Below are 26,175 nucleotides of genomic sequence, written 5' to 3'. Positions count from 1 at the left end.
TCCAAACACGAGGTTTATTGATAAATACAAGGTGGTGTCCGGAGGACGGCGGGTGGTCTCACATGCGGGTGGTCTCATCCTCAACGTCAGTGTCATGTAACACTGAGATCTGAGCTTCAGGGAGGCTGTCGCACTGCAGGTAGTTGTAGACCACTTGAACCTGAACACAACACACACACACACACACGCACACACGCACACACACACACACGGAAGAAAGAACGACAACAAACCATTGAAAAAATGTATCTGATCTGAATTAATAATGTTTTTTTACACACACAGGAAGAAACTAAATAAATTAATATGCATTCTAATATAATGTATATTTATTAAACAAATTCAACATTTCAAATTAACAAAAAATAGAACAAATATGAATCTGCATTAATATGTATCTGTTGATAAGAAACTAGTTGAAATATTAACTTTAATTCTTTGATTCAATATTTGATGAGAACATTTGTGTTGTTTTGACATCAATAGTAAACGATGAATAAAAGTAATAAGCAATGAGACACATCTCAACAATATGTACAGAAATATCATCAAATATATTTGTGACTCGTTGAGTCGTTCGAGGATCATCGACTCACCTGAGCTGCCACGGCCTGCGAGACGTCGTCATGTTCTCCCCCGACCACTGGAGGGCGCAAGAGGCTGGGCCCGAACACCTTAGCCAGGTTGAGCGCGGACATCTTGTTGACCTCTGACCTCTCAGACACTCTGCCGGGAAAGATTTGTGTTTTTTTAATCAACAATAAAGACACTTTAAAAAGGCTCCACAGGACATTGTTCCAGTGGAGGCTCCACAGACACAGGTGTGACGACCTCTGACCTCTGCAGGTGATGCAGCAGGAAGAGGAAAGTGTGTCGGTTCACTTCCGGACACGACTGTAGCAGCAACAACATGGAGTCCAGACGACACTTTGAGTCTTGAATCTCTGCAGAGAAATTAGTTTAGAACTTCTGCTGTTATTATTATTGTTATTGTTATTGTTATTGTTCTTGTTATTATTGTTATTGTTATTGTTATTGTCATTGTTATTATTGTTATTATTGTTATTGTTATATTGTTATATTGTTATTGTTATTATTATATTGTTATTGTTATTTGTATTATTATTATTGTTATTTTTATATTGTTATTGTTATTGTTATTTATATTATTATTATTGTTATTGTTATTTTTATTATTATTATTGTTATTATTATATTGTAATTGTTATTGTTATTGTTATTGTTATTGTTATTATTGTTATTATTGTTATTGTTATTGTTATTTTTATTTTTATTTTTATTATTATTATTGTTATTATTATATTGTTATTATTATTTTATTATTATTATTATTATTATTATTATATTGTTATTGTTACTGTTACTGTTATTGTTATTGTATTGTTATTTCTATTATTATTATTGTTATTATTGTTATTTTTTATTATTATTATTGTTATTATTATATTGTTATTGTTATTGTTAGTTATTGTTATTGTTATTGTTGTTATTGTTATTGTTATTGTTATTGTTATTATTATTATTGTTATTATTATATTGTTATTGTTATTATTATTTTTATTATTATTATTATTATTATATTGTTATTGTTATTGTTATTAGTATTGTTATTATTATTGTTATTATTATTATTGTTATTGTTATTGTTATTGTTATTGTTATTATAAATGTATTATTATTATTATTATCTTTTACAATGTGCTGAAATTATAACACACATATGAACAAAAACACACACTTCAACACAGTACAAACACACATGACAAACACGCCACACACACACTTGTCACACACACACCTACACATGCGTCACACATAAGGTTAACTAAGAGCGCACACACGTCGCACACACACGCAAACACACAAACATAACACATGCCCAAAAACACAGAGACCCATGCGTGCAGACACGCACACATACACACACAGACATGCACACACACATACACACACACGCATGCACACACACAGACAGACAAACACATAGACACATGCATTCACACACACATAAACACAGATGCAAACAAAGACGCACATGCATGCACACACACATACAAAGAAAGACACTCACAGACATAGACACACACACAGAGACGCACACAGACACACACAGACACACACAGACACACACAGACACACACAGACACACAAAGACACACACAGACACACACAGACACACAAAGACACACACAGACACACACAGACACACAAAGACACAGACAAACACACCCTCACAGACTGACCAAGAGTGTGTGTGAGGCTGTGGAACATGTCGGGAGGCAGCAGAGGCTCAGGAAGTTCTCTGAAGAACATCTTCAAGGTTCCAGACACAACGTTTATGTCGGCGCTCTTCATCCTGGACAGAGCTTCTCGCAGGTCTGAGGACAAGAGACATGAAGACAAAAGAGAGATGAAGACAAGAGACATGAAGACTAAAGAGACATGAAGACAAGAGAGATGAAGACAAGAGAGATGAAGACAAGAGACATGAAGACAAGACAGATGAAGACAAGAGAGATCTAAGACAAGTGAGATGAAGAAAAGAGAGATGAAGACAAGAGACATGAAGACAAGAGAGATGAAGACAAAAGAGACATGAAGACAAAAAAGAGATGAAGACAAAAGAGATGAAGACAAAAGAGATGAAGACAAGAGAGATGAAGACGAAAGAGATGAAGACAAAGGAGAGATGAAGACAAAAGAGATGAAGACAAAAGAGATAAAGACAAAAAAGAGATGAAGACAAAAAAGAGAGGAAGACAAAAGAGATGAAGACAAAAGAGATGAAGACAAGAGATAAAGACAAGAGAGATGAAGACGAAAGAGATGAAGACAAAAGAGAGATGAAGACAAAAAAGAGATGAAGACAAAAAAGAGATGAAGACAAAAGAGATGAAGACAAAAGAGATAAAGACAAGAGATATGAAGACAAAAGAGATAAAGACAAGAGAGATGAAGACGAAAGAGATGAAGACAAAAGAGAGATGAAGAAAAAAGAGATGAAGACAAAAGAGATAAAGACAAAAAAGAGATGAAGACAAAAAAGAGATGAAGACAAAAGAGATAAAGACAAGAGAGATGAAGACGAAAGAGATGAAGACAAAAGAGAGATGAAGACAAAAAAGAGATGAAGACAAAAGGGAGATGAAGACAAAAGTGACATGAAGACTAAAGTGACATGAAGACAAAAGAGATGAAGACAAAAGAGATGAAGACAAAAGAGATGAAGACAAAAGAGAGATGAAGACAAAAGAGAGATGAAGACAAAAGAGATGAAGACAAAAGAGATGAAGACAAAAGAGATGAAGACAAAAGAGAGATGAAGACAAAAGAGATGAAGACAAGAGGGATGAAGACTAAAGTGACATGAAGACTAAAGTGACATGAAGACTAAAGTGACATGAAGACAAAAGAGATGAAGACAAGAGAGATGAAGACAAAAGAGATGAAGACAAAAGAGAGATGAAGACAAAAGAGAGATGAAGACAAAAGAGAGATGAAGACAAAAGAGATGAAGACAAAAGAGATGAAGACAAAAGAGATGAAGACAAAAGAGAGATGAAGACAAAAGAGAGATGAAGACAAAAGAGAGATGAAGACAAAAGAGATGAAGACAAAAGAGAGATGAAGACAAAAGAGAGATGAAGACAAAAGAGAGATGAAGACAAAAGAGATGAAGACAAAAGAGAGATGAAGACAAAAGAGAGATGAAGACAAAAGAGAGATGAAGACAAAAGAGATGAAGACAAAAGAGAGATGAAGACAAAAGAGAGATGAAGACAAAAGTGACATGAAGACTAAAGAGAGATGAAGACAAAAGAGATGAAGACAAGAGGGATGAAGACAAAAGAGAGATGAAGACTAAAGTGACATGAAGACAAAAGAGATGAAGCTCCTGCTCGTCCTCCTCACTCTCGTTGAAGACTCCTCTCAGAGCCTGGACTTCACTGGCGTCGCCCGAGACCCTGTAGACGCCCTCCTCGTCCAGACCTCGTCGCTCCACCTCCTCCACGCAGCAGCGCACCACATGAGGGACCAGAACCCCCTCCTGCCTGAGAGGAGCCACAGTCTTGACCTCTGACCTCTGACCTCCCGCACACCTGCACGTGAACCTACCGGGCCACCGTCTCTAGAGGGAGGCCGAAGACCGGCTGCTGCTGAGCGCTGGTACCAGGCGGGTCCAGCTGGTGAGGACAGAACTTCAGGGAGAAGGTCACGTCCACGTGGTTCAAGGTCAGAGTCTGTCGTCTCCATTTCTGACTCAAAGACGAAGAATTCAACTGAAAAGACATGAAATCTGGTTCAACACCGCCCTCTTGTGGTCACACGAGGAAACTGCAGATTTACTCAATCAAATATTTGTTCAAAGTGATTGACAGTGTTATCTAGTGGACTCTGAAAGTGAAGGTGATCTTCGTGGTGCGTTCAAGGACACTTCATACCTTCAGGGCTGCTTGTCCTAAGATGGCGTCTTCAAGTCCGTGACAGTGATTGAAGCAGAGAAGTCGCAGGTCCTGAGCCTCGTCCACCTGGAAGTTCAACTCCTGCACAGACATGTTTGGTCATGTGATCAGATGAGACCCAGCATGTGTGTACATGTGTGTACATGTGTGTACATGTGTGTACATGTGTGTACATGTGTGTACATGTGTGTACTGTACATGTGTATACATGTTTGTACATGTGTGTACATGTGCTTACTTTTGTGTGTGTGTACATGTTTGTACATGTGCGTACTTTTGTGTGTGTGTACATGTGTGTACATGTGCTTACTTGTGTGTTTGTGTACATGTTTGTACATGTGTGTACATGTGCGTACTTTTGTGTGTGTACATGTGTGTACATGTGTGTGCTTTTGTGTGTGTGTAGATTAGTGTACATGAGTGTACATGTGCGTACTTTTGTGTGTGCGTACATGTGTGTACATGTGTGTGTTTTTGTGTGTGTGTACATGAGTGTACATGTGTGTACTTGTGTTTGTGTGTTTTTACAAGTGCATCCATGTGTGTACCTGTGTGTACATGTGCTTCCATGTGTGTACATGTGTGTACTTGTGTGTACTTGTGTATGTGTACATGTGTGTCCATGTGTCTACATGTGACTATATGAGTGTGCTTGTGTGTGTTCTTGTGTGTACATGAGTGTACATGAGTGTACATGTGTGTACGTGTGTACATATGTATACATGTGTGAACATGAGTTTATATGTGTGTACATGTGTGTAGTTGTGTGTGTAGTTGTGTTCATGTGTGTACCTGTGTGTACATAAGTGTAGATGTGTGTTCATGTGTGTACATGAGTGTAGTTGTGTGTTCATGTGTGTACATGTGTGTACATGAGTGTAGTTGTGTGTTCATGTGTGTACATGTGTGTACATGAGTGTATTTGTGTGTACATGAGTGTACATGTGTGTAGTTGTGTGTTCATGTGTGTACATGTGTGTACATGAGTGTAGTTGTGTGTTCATGTGTGTACATGTGTGTACATGAATGTAGTTGTGTGTTCATGTGTGTACATGTGTGTACATGAGTGTAGTTGTGTGTACATGTGTGTACATGAGTGTAGTTGTGTGTTCATGTGTGTACATGTGTGTACATGAGTGTAGTTGTGTGTTCATGTGTGTACATGTGTGTACATGAGTGTAGTTGTGTGTTCATGTGTGTTCATGTGTGTACATGTGTGTACATGAGTGTAGTTGTGTGTTCATGTGTGTACATGTGTGTACATGAGTGTAGTTGTGTGTTCATGTGTGTACATGTGTGTACATGAGTGTAGTTGTGTGTTCATGTGTGTACATGTGTGTACATGAGTGTAGTTGTGTGTTCATGTGTGTACATGTGTGTACATGTGTGTACATGTGTGTAGTTGTGTACATGTGACTGACCTGTTCCCAGTGAGGACTGAGGCTTCGAGGCGAGACGTGAGTCTTGTTCTGCTGATCATGGAAACCATATCCATCCACCTCCACACACACATACACACCTGGAGCACACACATGTCAATCATCTGAACCTGTCAATCCACCTTGATTGATGTGTCAAGTGTAAATGTATGTATGTATGTATGTGTGTGTGTGTGTGCAGGTGTGTGTGTGTGTGTGTGCAGGTGTGTGTGTGTGTGTGTGTGTGTGTGTGTGTGTGTGTGTGTGTGTGTGTGCGTGTGTGTGTACATTTGTTTGTGTTTGCATATGTGTGTGCATAGGTGTGTGTGTGTGTGTGTGTGCATGTCTGTATACGTGTGTATATGTGTGTACATGTGTGTATATGTGTGCATGATCATGTGTGTATAAATGTGTACATAGGTGTATATTTGTGGGAATATGTGTGTGTAGATGTGTGTATATGTATGCATGTGTGTATACATGTATACATGTGTACATATGTGCATATGTGTGTGAATATGTGTGTAGATGTGTGTATATGTATGCACATGTGTATATGTGTGCATGTATGTATATGCGTGTATATATATGTGTATATGTGTGCATGTGTGTCTATATGTGTGTATATGAGTACATGTGTGTATAAATGTGCATGTGTGTGTATATATTTGTATATATGTGTGTATACAGTATATGTGTATATATGTGAGTACATGTATGCATGTGTGTTTATATGTGTACATGTGTGTGTATAAGTGTGCATGTGTTTATATGTGTGTATATATTGTGTGTATATGTGTATATATATTGTGTGCATGTGTATATGTGTCTATATATTTGTGTGCATGAGTGTGTATATATGTGTAAATATATTGTGTGTATAAGTGTGTATATATTTGTGTGTATATGTGTGTTTATATTTGTGTGCGTGTGTGTCTATATATGTGTGAATATATTTGCGTGTTCACGCGTGTAAATGTATATATTTGTGTGCATATGTGTGTATATGTGTGTGTGTGTGTACTAGTGATTTGTCGGACCATGTCATGATGGTCCAGGCGAGAACTCACTGGCAGGTTCTTCAAGTCCACTCAGCGAGTGGATCATGAGGCTCAAGGTTCCACACACGCCCGTCATCTCTGAGGAACCAGGAACCAGATGAAGTCACTTCCTGTCTGACACAGGAAGTTACGCTGGTGCACGTACCTGCTCTGGTGCTGACGAGTGGAGGCTGCTGGGACATCCTGAGCTTGACACAGGCGCTGGTGAGGGTCAGCAGGTCCGGAGGAAGAGTGTCCAGCACTGACCACAGGAGCTCAGTTAGACCAGGAGCTCAGTTAGACCAGGAGCTCAGTGAGACCAGGAGCTCAGTGAGACCAGGAGCTCAGTGAGACCAGGAGCTCAGTGAGACCAGGAGCTCAGTTAGACCAGGAGCTCAGTTAGACCAGGAGCTCAGTGAGACCAGGAGCTCAGTGAGACCAGGAGCTCAGTGAGACCAGGAGCTCAGTGAGACCAGGAGCTCAGTTAGACCAGGAGCTCAGTGAGACCAGGAGCTCAGTGAGACCAGGAGCTCAGTTAGACCAGGAGCTCAGTTAGACCAGGAGCTCAGTGAGACCAGGAGCTCAGTGAGACCAGGAGCTCAGTGAGACCAGGAGCTCAGTGAGACCAGGAGCTCAGTGAGACCAGGAGCTCAGTGAGACCAGGAGCTCAGTTAGACCAGGAGCTCAGTGAGACCAGGAGCTCAGAACATCTGCTGGACTCTCACCTTCTGACGTCAGTGTGAGGATGTTGGTCCTCCAGTCGTGCAGCTCAGACAACCAGGCCAGCAGCAGAGTGTGAGTCTGTGACACAGGTGTGAGTCTGTGACACATGTGTGAGTCTCTGTGACACGTGTGTGAGTCTGTGACACGTGTGTGAGTGTGTGTGAGTCTGTGACACGTGTGTGAGTCTGTGACACAGGTTTGAGTCTGTGACACAGGTGTGAGTCTGTGACACGTGTGTGAGTCTGTGACACAGGTGTGAGTCTGTGACACATGTGTGAGTCTCTGTGACACGTGTGTGAGTTTGTGACACAGGTGTGAGTCTGTGACACAGGTGTGAGTCTGTGACACATGTGTGAGTCTCTGTGACACGTGTGTGAGTGTGTGTGAGTCTGTGACACGTGTGTGAGTCTGTGACACGTGTGAGTCTGTGACACAGGTGTGAGTCTGTGACACATGTGTGAGTCTGTGACACATGGGTGAGTCTGTGACACATGTGTGAGTCTGTGACACATGGGTGAGTCTGTGACACATGTGTGAGTCTGTGACACATGGGTGAGTCTGTGACACATGTGTGAGTCTGTGACACATGGGTGAGTCTGTGACACATGTGTGTGTGAGTCTGTGACATGTGTGTGTGAGTCTGTGACACGTGTGTGTGAGTCTGTGACACATGTGTGTGTGAGTCTGTGACACAGGTGTGAGTCTGTGACACAGGTGTGAGTCTGTGACACGTGTGTGAGTCTGTGACACGTGTGAGTCTGTGACACATGTGTGAGTCTGTGACACATGTGTGAGTCTGTGACACATGTCCATTTGTTTGAGTCCATGTATGTGTGTCCATGTGTGTCTGTGTGTGTCTGTGTGTCCATATGTCCGTGTGTTTGGTCAAGTGTGTGTGTCCATGTGTGTGTCGACGTGCGTTTGTCCATGTGTGTTGGTCCATATGTGCATTCATGTTTGTGTATCCATATATGTGTGGGTTGATGTGCGAGGTGGTCTGTGTGTGTCAGTGTGTGTGTGGCTTTATGTGTGTGTTGGTGTGTGTGTCAGTGTGTGTGTGTCCATGTGTGTGTTGGTGTGTGTGTCAGTGTGTGTGTCCATGTGTGTGTTGGTGTGTGTGTCAGTGTGTGTGTGTGCAGGTTTATGTGTGTGTTGTTGTGTGTGTCAGTGTGTGTGTCCATGTGTGTGTCAGTGTGTGTGTGTGTGCAGGTTTATGTGTGTGTTGTTGTGTGTGTCAGTGTGTGTGTCCATGTGTGTGTACCTTCCCACTGGGACTGTGCAGCTCCAGTCTGTGTGTCGGTGAAAGTGTGAACATCATCAACTCCAGCTGCTCCAGTTTCTTCTTGATGCGAAAACTTTTGGATCCCTTTGTGAACACAAGTCGACATCATTTGTACACACATACACACGCACACACTAATCACACACACACACATAGACAAACTCATATGCAAACACACACACACACCTATATAAACAAACACACACACCTATATAAACAAACACACATACCTATATAAACAAACACACACACACCTATATAAACAAACACACACACACCTATATAAACAAACACACACACCTATATAAACAAACACACACACACCTATATAAACAAACACACACACCTATATAAACAAACACACACACACCTATATAAACAAACACACACACACCTATATAAACAAACACACACCTATATAAACAAACACACACACACCTATATAAACAAACACACATACCTACAGTATATAAACAAACACACACACACCTATATATAAATACACAGACACCTATATATACAAACACACATACCTATATAAACAAACACACACACCTATATAAACAAACACACATACCTACAGTATATAAACAAACACACATACCTATATAAACAAACACACATACCTACAGTATATAAACAAACACACATACACCTATATAAACAAACACACATACCTATATAAACAAACACACACACACCTATATTAACAAACACACACACACACCTATATAAACACACACACATGCCTACAGTATATAAACAAACACACACCTATATAAACAAACACACACACACCTATATAAACAAACACACATACCTACAGTATATAAACAAACACACACACCTATATAAACAAACACACGCACATCTATATAAACAAACACACACACACCTATATAAACAAACACACATACCTACAGTATATGAACAAACACACACACCTATATAAACAAACACACATACCTAGAGTATATAAACAAACATACACACCTATATAAACAAACACACACACACCTATATAAACAAACACACATACCTATATAAACAAACACACACACATCTATATAAACAAACACACACACACACCTATATAAACAAACACACACACACCTATATAAACAAACACACATACCTACAGTATATAAACAAACACACACACCTATACAAACAAACACACATACCTACAGTATATAAACAAACACACACACCTATATAAACAAACACACACCTATATAAACAAACACACACACACCTATATAAACAAACACACACACCTATATAAACAAACACACATACCTACAGTATTTAAACAAACACACACACACACATCTATACAAACAAACACACACACCTATATAAACAAACACACACACACACACCTATATAAACAAACACACACACACACACCTATATAAACAAATACACACACACACCTATATAAACCAACACACACACACCTATATAAACAAACACACATACCTTTATAAACTAACACACATACACCTATATTAACAAACACACACACCTATATAAACCAACACACACACACCTATATTAACAAACACCTGTATAAACCAACACACACACACACCTATATAAACAAACACACATACCTATATAAACCAACACACACACACCTATATAAACAAACACACATACCTATATAAACAAACACACATACCTATATAAACCAACACACACATACCTATATAAACCAACACACATACCTATATAAACCAACACACACACACCTATATTAACAAACACAAACACCTATATAAACCAACACACACACACCTATATAAACAAACACACATACCTATATAAACCAACACACACACACCTATATAAACAAACACACATACCTATATAAACTAACACACACACACCTATATAAACCAACACACATACCTATATAAACCAACACACACACACCTATATTAACAAACACAAACACCTATATAAACCAACACACACACACCTATATAAACAAACACACATACCTATATAAACCAACACACACACACCTATATAAACAAACACACATACCTATATAAACCAACACACACACACCTATATAAACAAACACACATACCTATATAAACCAACACACACACACCTATATAAACAAACACACATACCTTTATAAACTAACACACATACACCTATATTAACAAACACACACACCTATATAAACCAACACACACACACCTATATTAACAAACACAAACACCTATATAAACCAACACACACACACCTATATAAACAAACACACATACCTATATAAACCAACACACACATACCTATATAAACCAACACACACACACCTATATAAACCAACACACACACACCTATATAAACCAACACACACACACCTATATAAACAAACACACATACCTATATAAACCAACACACACACCTATATAAACAAACACACATTCCTATATAAACCAACACACACACACCTATATAAACCAACACACACACACCTATATAAACCAACACACACATACCTATATAAACCAACACACACACACCTATATAAACCAACACACACACACCTATATAAACCAACACACACACACCTATATAAACAAACACACATACCTATATAAACCAACACACACATACCTATATAAACCAACACACACACACCTATATAAACCAACACACATACCTATATAAACCAAGACACACACCTATATAAACAAACACACATACCTATATAAACCAACACACACATACCTATATAAACCAACACACATACCTATATAAACCAACACACACACACCTATATAAAGCAACACACACACACACACCGTGTGATGCTGCAGCTGCTGCCGGAGCAGGAACATCTTGGTCCTGATGGCGTTCAGGCGCAGCACAGTGTCCTGAGACGGTTGCTGGTCTGAATCCCAGCGCAGCTTCAGTCCTGCCAGAGGGAGATACCAGCTGAACCTGTACTGGTCCTGCTTCCTGTTGATGAAAACCTTCTTTCAAGTCACTGGTGATCCTTCACGGTCTGAGACGCTGCTACCCTTTGGTTGCTGGTTTGAATCTGGTGCACAGCAGCAGGTCCGTGTACAGGAACAGGTGCCGCACTTCACCTTCTCTGGCGTCCACCACGAAACCATCGCGTATCAACTTCCTCCTCTGGAGACACAACATCGTGAACGTTAAATATATTTTAAATTGTGTTTCATCAACTGAGTGTGAGTCTGTGAAGCATCTTCACGAAGCTTCACGAAGCCTCTTTTATTGACACGTGTGTGAGTCTGTGACACATGTGTGTGTGAGTGTGTGACACGTGTGTGTGTGAGTGTGTGACACGTCTGTGTGTGAGTCTGTGACACGTGTCTGTGTGAGTCTGCGACACATGTGTGTGTGTGTCTGTGACACATGTGTGTGTGAGTTTGTGACACGTGTGTGTGAGTCTGTGACACATGTGTGCGTGTGAGTCTGTGACACCTGTGTGTGTGAGTCTGTGACACATGTGTGTGTCCATGTGTGTGTGTCCATGTGTGCGTCCATGTGTGTGTGTCCATGTGTGTGTCCATGTGTGTATGTCCATGTGTGTGTGTCCATGTGTGCGTGTCCATGTGTGCGTCCATGTGTATGTGTCCATGTGTGCGTGTCCATGTGTGCGTGTCCATGTGTGCGTCCATGTGTGTGGGTCCATGTGTGTCTCCGTGTGTCCATGTGAGTGTGTGTCCATGTGAGTGTGTTAGTGTGTGTCCATGTGAGTGTGTTAGTGTGTGTCCATGTGAGTGTGTTAGTGTGTGTCCATGTGAGTGTGTGTCCATGTGAGTGTGTTAGTGTGTGTCCATGTGAGTGTGTTAGTGTGTGTCCATGTGAGTGTGTGTCCATGTGTGTGTGTGTGTGTCCATGTGTGTGTCCATGTGAGTGTGTGTCCATGTTTGCCCATGTGTGTGTCCGTGAGTGTGTCCATGTGTGTGTGTGTGTGTGTGTGTGTGTGTGTGTGTGTGTCTATGTGTGTGTGTGTGTGTCCATGTGTGTGTGTGTGTGTGTGTGTGTCTGTGTGTGTCCATGTGTGTGTGTGTTTGTCCATGTGTGTGTGTGTGTGTGTCCATGTGAGTGTGTGTCCATGTGTGTGTCCATGTGTGTGTCTATGTGTGTGTGTCCATGTGTGTCTCTGTGTGTCCATGTGAGTGTGTGTCCATGTGAGTGTGTGTCCATCTGTGTGTGTGTCCATGTGAGTGTGTGTCCATGTGTGTGTCTATGTGTGTGTGTCCATGTGTGTCTCTGTGTGTCCATGTGAGTGTGTGTCCATGTGAGTGTGTGTCCATCTGTGTGTGTGTCCATGTGTGTGTCCATGTGAGTGTGTGTCCATGTGTGTCTCTGTGTGTCCATGTGAGTGTGTGTCCATCTGTGTGTGTGTCCATGTGTGTGTCCATGTGAGTGTGTGTCCATGTGTGTGTCTATGTGTGTGTGTCCATGTGTGTCTCTGTGTGTCCATGTGAATGTGTGTCCATGTGTGTGTCCATGTGAGTGTGTGTCCATGTGTGTGTCTATGTGTGTGTGTCCATGTGTGTCTCTGTGTGTCCATGTGAGTGTGTGTCCATGTGAGTGTGTGTCCATCTGTGTGTGTGTCCATATGTGTGTCCATGTGTGTGTCCATGTGAGTGTGTGTCCATGTTTGCCCATGTGTCTGTCGGTGAGTGTGTCCATGTGTGTCTGTCCATGTGTGTGTGTGTGTGTGTCCATGTGTGTGTGTGTGTGTGTGTGTGTGTGTGTGTGTGTGTGTGTGTGTGCGTGTGTCCATGTGTGTGTGTGTTTGTCCATGAGTGTGTGTCTATGTTTATTTTGACCTGATAATGAAGTGACTCAGTCGTCAATCAAGTCAGTCTTGTTATCTAGTGCAGTGTGCTGTGATCTCACAGCTGATAAATGACTCCAGTGCAGAAACACGTGTCATGATGTCTTCATCAGCCTCACCAGGTCGTGAGTGAGCGTCACGCCTCTCTTGCTGCGAGACGTCTCGTTCACTCCGAACAGGAAGCTGCGCGACAACCTCAGCACTTCCTGAAAGATGGTGAAGTCCTGGTGTTCCTGCGGCGTCGTCTCCAGGAGCTCCTGCAGACCAGAGACCACCAGAGTGAGATGCAGAAGAATGAAGATCTGGGACCTGTTGTCTCCTCACACGAAGAACGAGAGTCGTCCTGGTGACTCGCTCCAGAGGCTTGTAGAGCAGAGCTGAGAGCAGAAGGTCTTGTTAGCGGGAGGAAGATGATCAATGAACACGTGACATATCAAAACTAACTTGTTTCCAAAGGTTTGTAAACTTGTTTCAAAGGTTTGTAAATGTGTTTCAATAGTTTGTATTTTTGTTTCAAGAGTTTGGCTCTTTGTTTAAAGAGTGTGTATTTTTGTTTAAAGGTTTCGTAAATGTGTTTCAAGAATTTGTTAATGTGTTTCTAGAGTTTGTATTTTTGTTTCAAGGTTTTGTAAATGTGTTTCAAGAGTTTGTTAATGTGTTTCAAGAGTTTGTTAATGTGTTTCAAGAGTTTGTTAATGTGTTTCAGGAGTTTGTAAATGTGTTTCAAGAGTTTGTTAATGTGTTTCAAGAGTTTGTTAATGTGTTTCAAGAGTTTGTAAATGTGTTTCAAGAGTTTGTTAATGTGTTTCAAGAGTTTGTAAATGTGTTTCAAGAGTTTGTAAATGTGTTTCAAGAGTTTGTAAATGTGTTTCAAGAGTTTGTAAATGTGTTTCAAGAGTTTGTTAATGTGTTTCAAGAGTTTGTTAATGTGTTTCAAGAGTTTGTAAATGTGTTTCAAGAGTTTGTTAATGTGTTTCAAGAGTTTGTAAATGTGTTTCAAGAGTTTGTTAATGTGTTTCAAGAGTTTGTAAATGTGTTTCAAGAGTTTGTAAATGTGTTTCAAGAGTTTGTAAATGTGTTTCAAGAGTTTGTAAATGTGTTTCAAGAGTGTGTTAATGTGTTTCAAGAGTTTGTAAATGTGTTTCAAGAGTTTGTTAATGTGTTTCAAGAGTTTGTAAATGCGTTTCAAGAGTTTGTTATGTGTTTCAAGAGTTTGTAAATGTGTTTCAAGAGTTTGTTAATGTGTTTCAAGAGTTTGTATTTTTGTTTCAAGAGTTTGGCTCTTTGTTTAAAGAGTGTGTATTTTTGTTTAAAGGTTTCGTAAATGTGTTTCAAGAATTTGTTAATGTGTTTCTAGAGTTTGTATTTTTGTTTCAAGGTTTTGTAAATGTGTTTCAAGAGTTTGTTAATGTGTTTCAAGAGTTTGTTAATGTGTTTCAAGAGTTTGTTAATGTGTTTCAGGAGTTTGTAAATGTGTTTCAAGAGTTTGTTAATGTGTTTCAAGAGTTTGTTAATGTGTTTCAAGAGTTTGTAAATGTGTTTCAAGAGTTTGTTAATGTGTTTCAAGAGTTTGTAAATGTGTTTCAAGAGTTTGTAAATGTGTTTCAAGAGTTTGTAAATGTGTTTCAAGAGTTTGTAAATGTGTTTCAAGAGTTTGTTAATGTGTTTCAAGAGTTTGTTAATGTGTTTCAAGAGTTTGTAAATGTGTTTCAAGAGTTTGTTAATGTGTTTCAAGAGTTTGTAAATGTGTTTCAAGAGTTTGTTAATGTGTTTCAAGAGTTTGTAAATGTGTTTCAAGAGTTTGTAAATGTGTTTCAAGAGTTTGTAAATGTGTTTCAAGAGTTTGTAAATGTGTTTCAAGAGTGTGTTAATGTGTTTCAAGAGTTTGTAAATGTGTTTCAAGAGTTTGTTAATGTGTTTCAAGAGTTTGTAAATGCGTTTCAAGAGTTTGTTATGTGTTTCAAGAGTTTGTAAATGTGTTTCAAGAGTTTGTTAATGTGTTTCAAGAGTTTGTATTTTTGTTTCAAGAGTTTGGGTCTTTGTTTAAAGAGTTTGTATTTTTGTTTAAAGGTTTCGTAAATGTGTTTCAAGAATTTGTTAATGTGTTTCTAGAGTTTGTATTTTTGTTTCAAGGTTTTGTAAATGTGTTTCAAGAGTTTGTAAATGTGTTTCAAGAGTTTGTTAATGTGTTTCAAGAGTTTGTTAATGTGTTTCAAGAGTTTGTTAATGTGTTTCAAGAGTTTGTAAATGTGTTTCAAGAGTTTGTAAATGTGTTTCAAGAGTTTGTAAATGTGTTTCAAGAGTTTGTTAATGTGTTTCAAGAGTTTGTAAATGTGTTTCAAGAGTTTGTTAATGTGTTTCAAGAGTTTGTAAATGTGTTTCAAGACTTTGTTAATGTGTTTCAAGAGTTTGTTAATGTGTTTCAAGAGTTTGTTAATGTGTTTCAAGAGTTTGTTAATGTGTTTCAAGACTTTGTTAATGTGTTTCAAGAGTTTGTAAATGTGTTTCAAGAGTTTGTAAATGTGTTTCAAGAGTTTGTAAATGTGTTTCAAGAGTTTGTTAATGTGTTTCAAGAGTTTGTAAATGTGTTTCAAGAGTTTGTAAATGTGTTTCAAGAGTTTGTTAATGTGTTTCAAGAGTTTGTTAATGTGTTTCAAGACTTTGTTAATGTGTTTCAAGAGTTTGTTAATGTGTTTCAAGAGTTTGTTAATGTGTTTCAAGAGTTTGTTAATGTGTTTCAAGACTTTGTTAATGTGTTTCAAGAGTTTGTAAATGTGTTTCAAGAGTTTGTAAATGTGTTTCAAGAGTTTGTTAATGTGTTTCAAGAGTTTGTAAATGTGTTTCAAGACTTTGTTAATGTGTTTCAAGAGTTTGTAAATGTGTTTCAAGAGTTTGTAAATGTGTTTCAAGAGTTTGTTAATGTGTTTCAAGAGTTTGTTAATGTGTTTCAAGAGTTTGTAAATGTGTTTCAAGACTTTGTTAATGTGTTTCAAGAGTTTGTTAATGTGTTTCAAGAGTTTGTAAATGTGTTTCAAGAGTTTGTTAATGTGTTTCAAGAGTTTGTAAATGTGTTTCAAGACTTTGTTAATGTGTTTCAAGAGTTTGTTAATGTGTTTCAAGAGTTTGTTAATGTGTTTCAAGAGTTTGTTAATGTGTTTCAAGACTTTGTTAATGTGTTTCAAGAGTTTGTAAATGTGTTTCAAGAGTTTGTAAATGTGTTTCAAGACTTTGTTAATGTGTTTCAAGAGTTTGTAAATGTGTTTCAAGAGTTTGTAAATGTGTTTCAAGAGTTTGTTAATGTGTTTCAAGAGTTTGTAAATGTGTTTCAAGACTTTGTTAATGTGTTTCAAGAGTTTGTAAATGTGTTTCAAGAGTTTGTAAATGTGTTTCAAGAGTTTGTTAATGTGTTTCAAGAGTTTGTAAATGTGTTTCAAGACTTTGTTAATGTGTTTCAAGAGTTTGTTAATGTGTTTCAAGAGTTTGTTAATGTGTTTCAAGAGTTTGTTAATGTGTTTCAAGAGTTTGTTAATGTGTTTCAAGAGTTTGTAAATGTGTTTCAAGACTTTGTTAATGTGTTTCAAGAGTTTGTTAATGTGTTTCAAGAGTTTGTTAATGTGTTTCAAGAGTTTGTTAATGTGTTTCAAGAGTTTGTTAATGTGTTTCAAGAGTTTGTAAATGTGTTTCAAGACTTTGTTAATGTGTTTCAAGAGTTTGTTAATGTGTTTCAAGAGTTTGTTAATGTGTTTCAAGAGTTTGTTAATGTGTTTCAAGAGTTTGTTAATGTGTTTCAAGAGTTTGTTAATGTGTTTCAAGAGTTTGTTAATGTGTTTCAAGAGTTTGTTAATGTGTTTCAAGAGTTTGTTAATGTGTTTCAAGAGTTTGTTAATGTGTTTCAAGACTTTGTTAATGTGTTTCAAGAGTTTGTAAATGTGTTTCAAGACTTTGTTAATGTGTTTCAAGAGTTTGTTAATGTGTTTCAAGAGTTTGTAAATGTGTTTCAAGAGTTTGTTAATGTGTTTCAAGAGTTTGTTAATGTGTTTCAAGAGTTTGTAAATGTGTTTCAAGAGTTTGTAAATGTGTTTCAAGAGTTTGTAAATGTGTTTCAAGAGTTTGTTAATGTGTTTCAAGAGTTTGTAAATGTGTTTCAAGAGTTTGTTAATGTGTTTCAAGAGTTTGTAAATGTGTTTCAAGAGTTTGTAAATGGGTTTCAAGAGTTTGTAAATGGGTTTCAAGAGTTTGTTAATGTGTTTCAAGAGTTTGTTAATGTGTTTCAAGAGTTTGTAAATGGGTTTCAAGAGTTTGTAAATGGGTTTCAAGAGTTTGTAAATGTGTTTCAAGAGTTTGTTAATGTGTTTCAAGAGTTTGTAAATGTGTTTCAAGAGTTTGTAAATGTGTTTCAAGAGTTTGTAAATGTGTTTCAAGAGTTTGTATTGTTGTTTGTTCCCCGGCACCGTAGGAAAAGGTGTATCTGACGTAACTAAAAACAAAGGTACCTTCAAACGTGTACTCCATCCTGCTTTTATCAGCACTGTTGATGGACAGCATGCTCTGGAATAATGAGGTTATTGTGGATGTTCATCAGTTTCCTCCATTGTTCTCGTCTCACCTCGGCCAGGGTCCGAAAGCGAGGGTCCGACTGTGTGCACTTCCTCACCACGTCCACAGCATCAGTGTAATTAGAAATAAAACCTCCGTAGACTCCGATCTGGTTCACCTGGAGGAGCGACATGTTAGGAGCTGAAGAAGAAGATCAAGTCCGTCCAACAAACCAGTTTCAGGAACAGATCCCCGACCGTCAGCTGGAACCCTGGGTGTCTGTGGTCGGCTGGAGTCGGGCTGATCTCGGGGCGACAGTGAGGGATCACACGGGCCTCCAGCTCGGTATAAAAGTGCTGGTGAATCTCTCGGAGCTCTGGAACCTGGTAGAAAACCATCTGGACCTCATGACAGGACAGAACCGGCTTGGAGGTTCCAGCTGACGCCTGAAGAGCCTTCATGGGCTGGAGAGACACAAGTGGTGGTTAGAGATGGAGCGACACAGTAGTCTTATGATACGATATATTATTACAATACGATATATTCATCTCACAATACGATATATTCATCTCACAATACGATATATTCATCTCACAATACGATATATTCATCTCACAATACGATATATTCATCTCACAATACGATATATTCATCTTACAATACGATATATTCATCTCACAATACGATATATTCATCTCACAATACGATATATTCATCTCACAATACGATATATTCATCTCACAATACGATATATTCATCTTACAATACGATATATTCATCTCACAATACGATATATTCATCTCACAATACGATATATTTATCTCACAATACGATATATTCATCTTACAATACGATATATTCATCTCACAATACGATATATTTATCTCACAGTACGATATATTTATCTCACAATACTATATATTCATCTCACAATACGACATATTTATCTCACGATAGGATATATTCATCTTAGAATACGATATATTCATCTCACAATACGATATATTTATCTCACAATACGATATATTCATCTTACAATACGATATATTCATCTCACAATACGATATATTCATCTCACAATACAATATATTCATTTCACAATACGATATATTTATCTCACAATACGATAAATTTATCTCACAATACAATATATTCATCTCACAATACGATATATTTATCTCACAATACAATATATTCATTTCACAATACGATATATTTATCTCACAATTAGATATATTTATCTCACAATACGATATATTCATCTCACAATACGATATATTTATCTCACAATACGATATATTCATCTCACAATACGATATATTCATCTCACAATACGATATATTTATCTCACAATACGATATATTCATCTCACAATACGATATATTCATCTCACAATACGATATATTCATCTCACAATTAGATATATTTATCTCACAATACAATATATTCATCTCACAATACGATATATTTATCTCACAATACGATATATTCATCTCACAATTAGATATATTTATCTCACAATACAATATATTCATCTCACAATACAATATATTCATCTCACAATACGATATATTCATCTCACAATACGATATATTCATCTCACAATACGATATATTTATCTCACAATACAATATATTCATCTCACAATACGATATATTCATCTCACAATACGATATATTCATCTCACAATACGATATATTTATCTCACAATACGATATATTCATCTCACAATACGATATATTCATCTCACAATACGATATATTTATCTCACAATACGATATATTCATCTCACAATACGGTATATTCATCTCACAATACGATATATTTATCTCACAATACGATATATTATTCTCACAATACGATATATTATTCTCACAATACGATATATTCATCTCACAATACGATATATTATTCTCACAATACGATATATTCATCTCACAATACGATATATTCATCTCACGATACGGTATATTCGTCTCACAATACGATATATTCATCTCACAATACGATATATTCATCTCACAATACGATATATTCATCTCACGATACGATATATTCATCTCACAATACGATATATTCATCTTACAATACGATATATTCATCTTACAATACGATATATTCATCTCACAATACGATATATTCATTTCACAATAAGATATATTCATCTCACAATACAATATATTCATCTTACAATACGATATATTCATCTCACAATACGATATATTCATCTCACAATACGATATATTATTCTCACAATACGATATATTCATCTCACAATACGATATATTATTCTCACAATATGATATATTATTCTCACAATACGATATATTTATCTCACATTACGATATATTCATCTCACAATACGATATATTATTCTCACAATACGATATATTTATCTCACATTACTATATATTCATCTCACAATACGATATATTTATCTCACAATACAATATGTTATTATCACAATACGATACATTCATCTCACAATACGATGTATTATTCTCACAATACGATATATTATTCTCACAATACGATATATTATTCTCACAATACGATATATTCATCTCACAATACGATATATTCATCTCACGATACGATATATTCGTCTCACAATACGATATATTCATCTCACAATACGATATATTCATCTCACAATACGATATATTCATCTCACAATACGATATATTATTCTCACAATACAATATATATTCATCTGACAATACGATATATTATTCTCACAATACGATATATTCATCTCACGATACGATATATTCATCTCACAATACGATATATTCATCTTACAATACGATATATTATTCTCACAATACGATATATTCATCTCACGATACGATATATTCATCTCACAATACGATATATTCATCTTTCAATACGATATATTCATCTTACAATACGATATATTCATCTCACAATACGATATATTCATCTCACAATACGATATATTAATCTCACAATACGATATATTCATCTCACAATACGATATATTATTCTCACAATACGATATATTCATCTCACGATACGATATATTCATTTCACAATACGATATATTCATCTCACAATACGATATATTCATCTTACAATACGATATATTCATCTCACAATACGATACATTCATCTCACAATACGATATATTCATCTTACAATACGATATATTATTCTCAGAATACGAGATATTCATCTTACAATACGATATATTCATCTCACAATATGATATATTCATCTCACAATACGATATATTCATCTCACAATACGATATATTCATCTCACAATACGATATATTCATCTCACAATACGATATATTCATCTTACAATACGATATATTCATCTCACAATACGATATATTCATCTTACAATACGATATATTAATCTCACAATACGATATATTCATCTTACAATACGATATATTCATTTCACAATACGATATATTCATCTCACAATACGATATATTCATCTTACAATACAATATATTCATCTCACAATACGATATATTTATCTCACAATACGATATATTCATCTTACAATACGATATATTCATCTCACAATACGATATATTTATCTCACAATACGATATATTCATCTTACAATACGATATATTCATCTCACAATACGATATATTCATTTCACAATACGATATATTTATCTCACGATACGATATATTTATGTCACGATACGCTATATTCATCTCACGATACGATATATTCATCTCACAATCCGATATATTATTCTCACAATACGATATATTCATCTCACAATACGATATATTCATCTCACAATACGATATATTCATCTCATGATACGATATATTTATCTCACGATACCATATATTTATGTCACGATATGCTATATTCATCTCACGATACGATATATTCATCTCACAATACGATATATTATTCTCACAATACGATATATTCATCACACAATACGATATATTTATCTCACAATACGATATATTCATCTCACAATACGATATATTATTCTCACAATACAATATATTTATCTCACGATACGCTATATTTATCTCACGATACAATATATTCATCTCACAATACGATATATTATTCTCACAATACGATATATTATTCTCACAATACGATATATTCATCTCACAATACGATATATTATTCTCACAATACGATATATTATTCTCACAATACGATATATTCATCTCACAATACGATATATTCATCTCACAATACGATATATTATTCTCACAATACGATATATTCATCTCACGATACGATACATTTATCTCACAATACGATATATTTATCTCACAATACGATATATTACTTTCACAATACGATATATATTTATCTCACGATATGATATATTTATCTCACGATACGATATATTAATCTCACAATACGATATATTAATCTCACAATACGATATATTAATCTCACAATACGATATATTCATCTCACAATACGATATATTTATCTCACAATACAATATATTCATCTCACGATACGATATATTCATCTCACAATACGATATATTCATCTCACAATACGATATATTCATCTCACAATACGATATATTTATCTCACGATACGTTATATTTATGTCACGATACGATATATTCATCTTACAATACGATATATTCATCTCACGATACGATATATTCATCTCACGATACGATAAATTCATCTCACAATACGATATATTCATCTCACAATATGATATATTCATCTCACGATACGATATATTCATCTCAAAATACGATATATTCATCTCACAATACGATATATTCATCTTACAATACGATATATTCATCTCACAATACGATAAATTCATCTCACAATACGATATATTCATCTCACAATACGATATATTCATCTCACGATACGATAAATTCATCTCACAATACGATATATTCATCTCACTATACGATATATTCATCTCACGATACGATATATTCATTTCACAATACGATATATTCATCTCACAATACGATATATTCATCTTACAATACGATATATTCATCTCACAATACGATACATTCATCTCACAATACGATATATTCATCTTACAATACGATATATTATTCTCAGAATACGAGATATTCATCTTACAATACGATATATTAATCTCACAATACGATATATTCATCTCACAATACGATATATTCATCTCACAATACGATATATTCATCTCACAATACGATATATTCATCTCACAATACGATATATTCATCTTACAATACGATATATTCATCTCACAATACGATATATTCATCTTACAATACGATATATTAATCTCACAATACGATATATTCATCTTACAATACGATATATTCATTTCACAATACGATATATTCATCTCACAATACAATATATTCATCTCACAATACGATATATTTATCTCACAATACGATATATTCATCTTACAATACGATATATTCATCTCACAATACGATATATTCATCTCACAATACGATATATTCATCTCACGATACGATATATTCATCTCACAATCCGATATATTATTCTCACAATACGATATATTCATCTCACAATACGATATATTCATCTCACAATACGATATATTCATCTCATGATACGATATATTTATCTCACGATACCATATATTTATGTCACGATATGCTATATTCATCTCACGATACGATATGTTCATCTCACAATACGATATATTATTCTCACAATACGATATATTCATCACACAATACGATATATTTATCTCACAATACGATATATTCATCTCACAATACGATATATTATTCTCACAATACAATATATTTATCTCACGATACGCTATATTTATCTCACGATACAATATATTCATCTCACAATACGATATATTATTCTCACAATACGATATATTATTCTCACAATACGATATATTCATCTCACAATACGATATATTATTCTCACCATACGATATATTATTCTCACAATACGATATATTCATCTCACAATACGATATATTCATCTCACAATACGATATATTATTCTCACAATACGATATATTCATCTCACGATACGATACATTTATCTCACAATACGATATATTTATCTCACAATACGATATATTACTTTCACAATACGATATATATTTATCTCACGATACGATATATTCAGCTCACGATACGATATATTCATCTTACAATACGATATATTAATCTCACAATACGATATATTCATCTCACAATACGATATATTTATCTCACGATACGTTATATTTATGTCACGATACGATATATTCATCTTACAATACGATATATTCATCTCACAATACGATAAATTCATCTCACAATACGATATATTCATCTCACAATACGATATATTCATCTCACGATACGATATATTCATCTCACAATACGATATATTATTCTCACAATACGATATATTATTCTCACAATACGATATATTCATCTCACGATACGATATATTATTCTCACAATACAATATATTATTCTCACAATACGATATATTCATCTCACAATACGATATATTCATCTCACAATACGATATATTATTCTCACAATACGATATATTCATCTCACGATACGATACATTTATCTCACAATACGATATATTTATCTCACAATACGATATATTACTTTCACAATACGATATATATTTATCTCACGATACAATATATTCAGCTCACGATACGATATATTCATCTTACAATACGATATATTATTCTCACAATACGATATATATTTATCTCACGATATGATATATTTATCTCACGATACGATATATTAATCTCACATTACGATATATTAATCTCACAATACGATATATTAATCTCACAATACGATATATTCATCTCACAATACGATATATTTATCTCACGATACGTTATATTTATGTCACGATACGATATATTCATCTTACAATACGATATATTCATCTCACAATACGATAAATTCATCTCACAATACGATATATTCATCTCACAATACGATATATTCATCTCACGATACGATATATTCATCTCACGATACGATAAATTCATCTCACAATACGATATATTCATCTCACGATACGATATATTCATCTCACAATACGATATATTCATCTCACAATACGATGTATTCATCTCACAATACGATATATTAATCTCACAATACGCTATATTTATCTCGCGATACAATATATTCATCTGACAATACGACATATTCATCTCACAATGCGATATATTTATCTCACAAAACGATATATTCATCTCACAATACGATATATTTATCTCACAATACGATATATTCATCTCACAATACGATATTCATCTCACAATACGATATATTTATCTCACAATACGATATATTTATCTCACAAAACGATATATTCATCTCACAATACAATATATTTATCTCACAATACGATATATTCATCTCACAATACGATATTCATCTCACAATACGATATATTTATCTCACAATACGATATATTCATCTCACAATACGATATTCATCTCACAATACGATATATTTATCTTACAATACGATATATTTATCTCACAATACGATATATTCATCTCACAATACGATATATTCATCTCACAATACGATATATTATTCTAACAATACGATATATTCATCTCACGATACGATATATTTATCTCACAATACGATATATTACTTTCACAATACGATATATTCATCTCACAATACGATATATTCATCTCACAATACGATATATTTATCTCACAATACGATATATTACTTTCACAATACGATATATTACTTTCACAATACGATATATTCATCTCACAATACGATATATTCATCTCACAATACGATATATTATTCTAACAATACGATATATTCATCTCACAATACGATATATTATTCTAACAATACGAT

General features: G+C 35.4%; 1 protein-coding gene across 1 annotated transcript in view; it reads right to left on the bottom strand.

Annotated features, from left to right (window-relative positions):
- The window catches only part of LOC148081130 (active breakpoint cluster region-related protein), a 28,339-nt gene continuing 2,164 nt past the window's right edge, over positions 1-26,175 (bottom strand). The window contains exons 4-22 of the mRNA XM_087790275.1: positions 18,557-18,787; positions 18,394-18,501; positions 18,281-18,335; positions 14,112-14,164; positions 13,907-14,044; positions 11,988-12,103; positions 11,770-11,926; positions 8,927-9,031; positions 7,668-7,743; positions 7,109-7,204; positions 6,973-7,041; positions 5,906-6,003; positions 4,464-4,565; positions 4,138-4,301; positions 3,934-4,073; positions 2,265-2,399; positions 839-944; positions 597-726; positions 1-160 (exon numbers count right to left, since the gene is read on the bottom strand). Coding sequence (XP_087646401.1) covers positions 59-160; positions 597-726; positions 839-944; positions 2,265-2,399; positions 3,934-4,073; positions 4,138-4,301; positions 4,464-4,565; positions 5,906-6,003; positions 6,973-7,041; positions 7,109-7,204; positions 7,668-7,743; positions 8,927-9,031; positions 11,770-11,926; positions 11,988-12,103; positions 13,907-14,044; positions 14,112-14,164; positions 18,281-18,335; positions 18,394-18,501; positions 18,557-18,787 — 2,181 coding nt within the window. The 3' untranslated portion in view covers positions 1-58. The remainder of the gene's footprint in view (positions 161-596; positions 727-838; positions 945-2,264; positions 2,400-3,933; positions 4,074-4,137; positions 4,302-4,463; positions 4,566-5,905; positions 6,004-6,972; positions 7,042-7,108; positions 7,205-7,667; positions 7,744-8,926; positions 9,032-11,769; positions 11,927-11,987; positions 12,104-13,906; positions 14,045-14,111; positions 14,165-18,280; positions 18,336-18,393; positions 18,502-18,556; positions 18,788-26,175) is intronic.

The sequence above is a fragment of the Callionymus lyra genome, chromosome 4 (genome assembly GCF_982586985.1).
Source record: "Callionymus lyra chromosome 4, fCalLyr1.hap1.1, whole genome shotgun sequence".
Taxonomy (NCBI): Eukaryota; Metazoa; Chordata; class Actinopteri; order Syngnathiformes; family Callionymidae; genus Callionymus; species Callionymus lyra.
Note: the sequence above shows the minus strand (reverse complement) of the source record. Positions and strands in the feature narration are given on the sequence as shown.